Here is a 6278-nt window from a genome sequence, read left to right on the forward strand (position 1 = left end):
GGCTACATCACGGTCACATGACTTCACGTCACCACCGCTAATGTTTCATGTCGGTGTGATGGAGTTTTGTGTCTCTTAAAGTCACTTTTAGCTGTTGTTATGACATATAGAAGCTTCGGGCGTTTACATGTGGTGTATTTACTGACATATTTGTATGGCATAGAATAAAAATAAAACATCTCTTCACTTGATTTAACCACAGACCTTTTGTTTTAGCCATCTAATGTTCAAAAAGCCCTTAACTTGGAGACGAGGGAAGCGGAAGCAGTACAATGCTCAGCTATTTCCAGATATAAGGACTTGTTACTGCACCACTCTATAATGGATGATATCAATATTCCTCATGTAGCCGAGGCCCCTAAAGGGTCCCAGCACCTCGGTTTGAGAAACACTGCTGTCATTTCTCTGCACACAAGCCCAGGAAGGCCTTTTGTTGCTGTTAACCACTTAGGTCATTTGCCAGTGAAAAGAAGACCAAATTTAATTTCGCTCTGCACGGTGTGGATTCAAATCTGTGCATTGTCATCTGTTTGTATTATTTCCCTCTCCCTGTTGATAACGCTGGCAATATTTTCTCTGCCTCCCGGAATAATCCTTAACCAGCGGAGATAGTCCAAGAGAAAAGTTCCTTGGAGATAGGCTACTCAGGAAAATTGAAAAAGTTATTATTAATCCTTCTGCCCGGCACCAACGGAAAAAACAACAACCTTGTGCACCTAAACACACACACACACACACACGCACGCACGCACGCACGCACACACACACACACACACACACACACACACACACACACACACACACACACACACACACACACACACACACACACACACACACACACACACACACACACACACACACACGTCTCAGAAAGAAAATCCTTGGAGTTCAGGTTATAATAAATGCATTCGATTTGCATTCAACTATTACATTATATAACATTTGGTTATCTTTCCCTTTCATAGAAACTCCAACTAAAATTACTTAGTTCTAAGAAAACGAAAAAAACAGGTGGTCGAGACTGGTGTTAAGCTGATAACATTTCTTATCCTGAATAAACAATTACACATATATCATAATGAGGATGTTATATGAAGGATAGCTGCACCCTTAGGCGAGTAAATATGAAATACTGCAGTCTGAGTTTCACAGTGAATTAATTGCATGGGATTTGTTCTCTTACATATGATTATATTTATTTATTTATATATTGATATTACACCTTGACAGGGAACTTCACTGCTTCCTCTTGAATTTCTGAATGGATACTTCTGTATTTGTACTCATCTAAATATAAGTACTTATGCACCAAGTGTTTCTGAGAGAGTTGATTATGACATGGTAGACATTAATAGTGTTATTATCAACATGTATAATATGATCAGTGGGGGAAAAGCACTTTTAAATAAGTTAGTAACCAAGTAGTAAGTGTAGTATGGTCAAGTAGCCATACTAAATTGTAAAGATATTTTGTTAAAAGTAAATATACTGCATTCCAAAATATTCCTGAGAGAGCCCCTTATATGTTTTGGGGGTTTTCCCTTTCCCCGTAGCATGGTTAATGGTTTGTGTGCATGCAAATGGTCTGCAAATGCTCAAATCCTAAAGTTCCATCCAGAGGGAGTTTCTCTTCCCCCCCCCCCCTATTGGCTAGCGCTCCAACACATAGAACGTGATAAACAAAGGGGCGGGACCAGTGGTCGCGTTAACCGAATATTTTACGTCTATGACGGATTTGTTTTAACAATTATGAAAAACCTGAAAGCAGTCCGTCATTTTGACAGATTAGAACAAACTCAGAACAGCGCCACAGTTTCCCCGCAGCGAGGCTCCGGTGTTATGCCGTGTTATGCATGCCCGCCAAAAAGGAAATGATATCGTTTCCAAACCGTACTTTGCCGTACAAATCATTGAAATGTCTGGGAGTTTTTGCTTTACGCTGTGCGCGCTCCCGCGAGGTGTAGTGGGCATGCATAACACAGCGCCAACAGTTCCCCCCACCCTCCCTCTGTTGACAGTTCACAAGCCCCCCCCCACAGATTTGTACAGACCGACGGGTAATAATGGATTTTGACGGAAATGTTATAATCGGCAGTGAACATTTACATAATATGGCCCCTTTAAATCACTGACATATGATTATTGATGCATTACTGTGAAATAAATGTGTATAGGCTAACTTTATATACTGCCGCATATATGTCAACCTTAATAATTATATCTATAACTAAAGCTGTCAACTAAATGTAGTGAAAGTTAAATTTGCAAAATTGGCTTTGAAGATATTGTTGAGTAGAGGTATAAAGTAGCATTAACTGAAGATACTCAGGTACCTCAAATTGTACTTGTAACTTTGCTTCCACCCACCACTCTATATCACACACTACTTTAATATCTTGTTAATTCATGTGATGGTTTCTTTATGGACTTGTTTATGGAGTCAATTAAGCAAGATGCTTTTCCATCGCTTTCATTACAGATGCCTGCTCGGAGGCTTGAATGCTCCAGAGAGGAGACAGGGAGGGGAGGGCGGAGGATGAGATATATATATATATATATATATATATATATATATATATATATATATATATAGAGAGAGAGAGAGAGAGAGAGAGAAAGAGAGAGAGAGAGAAAAAGAGAGAAAGAGGGGGCGCCTGAATCTCCCTCCTCCTGTGACGTGGTTCTGTCTGGTCCCGGGGTGCTGCTGTTCTCCGGTCCCGTTTCAGCAGAAAGCTCCAGCAGCTGTCTCCTCCATCCACTCTCCTTTATATCCGACGTGGTGAGGTGCGTTTCGGGCGCGCCGGTGTTCCTCCTCCTGGTTCTTCCACTCCGCGTCTTAGTTGTCCCACATATCAGTGAACTGTTTTCCACACTCCGCGCAAAAAGGTAGGAAGGGATAAGGAGAAGGAGAAAAGAAAGGAGCAGAAGAGAGGAGAGAAGTCGCCGTGCCGTCGCTGAATCCTCCACCGGGAAAGATGCTGAGAATATCCGGCGTGTTGGCTCTCCTGGCTCTGGGTCTGAGCGCTTCTCACACCAAAGGTACGGTAGGTGAAGGGCAACTTGCCTGCTGTGTGTGCGCGCGTGCGTGTGTGTGTGTGTGTGTGTGTGTGTGTGTGTGTGTGTGTGTGTGTTGTGGCGCAAGCTGCGAGTGCGAGCTTTATTATCGCTGGATGCAGAGAAATGTCCATCTGATACAGATCAGGCTACATGCTGCGTGTGTGTTTCATGTTCTTTCCTGCAGTGTTCCTATTTGGACTTGTGGACACACTTAATAATTCTAACTGTATTATAGCACTTGAGGGTGTCTATTTTATCTTTCCTGGCATCCCTACTGCAGCTCTACGGAGATATAGAGTGTTTCTGTTCAATATGGAGCTCGCTGTGACCTTTTTGAAGCCTACTTTTCTGTGTTAATCTCATGTGGATTCTCTGTAGTGTTGATTTAGGGAGTTGCAATGCTGGTGTGATAGTGCTCTTGTTGAAAGATGTTTTGAGACTGGATCTGCCCTGTTAGTTAGTGACTGGTGAAGATGGGTAGGAGGGAGGTGGAGTTTGATGTGGAAACCTGCAAAGAGGTAGCATTTGGTAGAGGTAGCATTTGGTAGAGTACAATGCCTTTTAACATATTAAAATGGCCAGAATGCATCTGGTGTTTTTAATGGAGAACAGCTACTTTTAAATTCATTCAACTCAGTGGGACAGGGAGGTCTAGTTGAAAGCTAAGGTTAATCTATGCTGAAGCGAACACAAACATGACCTGCTTATCTCTTATCTGCCTACTGCGATGACTGTATTCAACTTTATCTACCTGTATTATCTCACATTTATGACTGATGTCATACGGTAGGTGAAGGGCAACTTGAATGTAAGATATTCACATTACTAAGCAGCAGCTTTTCTAAATGTACCCAAACGTTGATCAAACCAGCTGTAATTAGTGCATTATGTACATTAAGGGGATTTATCAACAGCCTAATTTAAATCACAGCTGCAATTATCTCATTAAGTGTCTCCGGAGCGGAACATATGATGACATCCAGATGTGGAGAATGTACTCCATACCTTCACCGCTGAGCTATTGTTAGGTCCGCCGGTATCCCCACTGCAGCGGGACACCTCCATCCTCAGTGGGTTTGTGTCGTAGGTAAATGCGGCAACAAGTTTTTTGTTGTTGCTAATCAACTCCCTGTAGATGGAGGCTGGCTTTTTTGAAAACTGAAAAAAGAAATCACAAGGTGACACCTGTCAGAGAGACAGAAGTGTGATGAGCTGTTATCCTCCTGACTCAGGAAGAGGCTGGTCGGCTGGCTGCAGTGTGTGTGTGTGTGTGTGTGTGTGTGTGTGTGTGTGTGTGTGTGTGTGTGTGTGTGTGTGTGTGTGTGTGTGTGTGTGTGTGTGTGTGTGTGTGTGTGTGTGTGTGTGTGAGAAAGGACAACATATGCTAGTGGAGCTGCTGTAGGCCTTGACCTAACTCAGAGGTCAAGCTTTTGCCTCATATGTACAGTGAGGTGACTATCATGAGCTGTAGGGTTAGAATATGAATATGTGTGTGCTGTTTTTAAAAATCGTTAACTATGTGTTCCCTATTTGGGGATATTGTCACCTGTTCACATGTAATAGAGAAGGAGGAACAGTTGCATGTATAGAAAGGATGTGTTCTATGTTTGCATCAGGAGCTGGCTGTGGAGTAAATACATTGCTGTCAATAAGGGTGGAAAACCAGGCGCACCATGATTCTAATAGATTCCCAAAGGGCCACAGTGTAGTTGTATCCGGGAGAAAATGTGAGTGTGTTGTGTTCAGGATCGGTTGCTACACTGAACCTCCCTGCCTTTCTCCGATCCCTGTACCCTGGCAGGAAGCACAACTCATAAGAAGAAGCACAAAAAACCCATTTCCTTCCCCTGGATGTTTCTCCACCAAAATGATGACTGAAATAGTACGTTCCTATTAAGTGTGGCGAAGGATGCCAATATGTGGAGCTGTTTTCCAGATAACTTTGAAGCGCCGCTACTCCTGTCATTTCGAGTTTAGCAACCGTTTCATTCCAGGAAAGCGAGGATGTGCAACTTCCTTTAATCACCGTCACCCTCGAGTCATCCCGTTAGAATTAGCATGCGAGTGTGTCGCTACATGTCCACGTGTCTGCTTAGTATGTGTTTCAGAGTTGTCAGTAATGAGAGCTTAAAGCTTTTACACCCGTGTGTGTGTGTGTGTGTGTGTGTGTGTGTGTGTGTGTGTGTGTGTGTGTGTGTGTGTGTGTGTGTGTGTGTGTGTGTGTGTGTGTGTGTGTGTGTGTGTGTGTGTGTGTGTGTGTGTGTGTGTGTGTGTGTGTGTGTGTGTGTGTGTGTGTGTGTGTGTGTGTGTGTGTGTGTGTGTGTGTGTGTGTGTGTGTGTGTGCCCCGCAGAGAGTGATAAAGTGCAGCCAACATTTTGACAGCCGCCAAGTAGGCCTATATGCTAGAAAATGGGCGAGGATGGGATGTCGGTTACAAAGAAATTATTGCATTTGTGGATGCGTGCTGAGGCTCAGACGATTTCCTCGGGACGGAGCGTGACGCCGTTCGAACGGGAGAATCTTTTGGCAGCGAAGCGTAAAGAGCTATAGAGTTTTTTCCGCTGCCCAGAGACCCGCTTCTGTGTAATTCCAAGCAAATATGAACTCTGAATTTAGATAGCTCATTACCAGCGCAGTGTATTTTAATTCAACCACCCTGGCTCTTTGTTGGTGGAACCTTTTTGCCGCTTTATTATGTCCTGATAAACACACTGTACATATTTTTCCAGTCTGTAAACATGTGTTATATTCCCCCCTTTAGGGCGACACGCTTCAAGCCGTGGGGATATTTTCTTATGACTGTAAAGTTGCAGGATTACTTGACGCAGGTTTTTATAATATATGGTTTTCTATATAGGCCGTCTGCATGCAAGCTTCTGCACAATACCATGAAGAAAGCCAGGAGGATTGTAATTTAAGGTTCCTATTAGCAAATAAAAAAGGGGGTTGACAAAAATAACAGAGGTAGATTTATGTCCCCCCTTCGGAGAGAGGAAGTGCATTATGGGAGCACTCTATAAATCCTCCAACGAGGCTGTGACACAGGATGCAGCACAAATCCTGTCGGGTCGTCGGAGGAAAGAGGGCTCAGATACACCGAGGAGCATCACTGACTTTGTTTCTTTTCTTTTTTTATGAACAAACACTTGCTTTGTCCTCTTGTCAAGCTTCACTGAGCCAAATTACATTTAAGAAGTAGTAGAGGCAATGGAAGAGC

At 43.2% G+C, this 6278-nt stretch overlaps 1 protein-coding gene across 1 annotated transcript in view; it reads left to right on the forward strand.

The window, feature by feature from the left end:
- Positions 1-2695: 2695 nt before the first annotated feature.
- LOC307034963 (calsyntenin-2-like) overlaps positions 2696-6278 on the forward strand; it is a 347358-nt gene continuing 343775 nt past the window's right edge. Inside the window, 1 exon segment of the mRNA XM_079673887.1 lies at positions 2696-3042. Within this exon segment, the coding sequence (XP_079530013.1) occupies positions 2979-3042 (64 nt within the window). The 5' untranslated portion in view covers positions 2696-2978.

This window comes from Notothenia rossii (assembly GCF_949606895.1).
Source record: "Notothenia rossii genome assembly, chromosome: 4".
NCBI classification, from domain to species: Eukaryota; Metazoa; Chordata; class Actinopteri; order Perciformes; family Nototheniidae; genus Notothenia; species Notothenia rossii.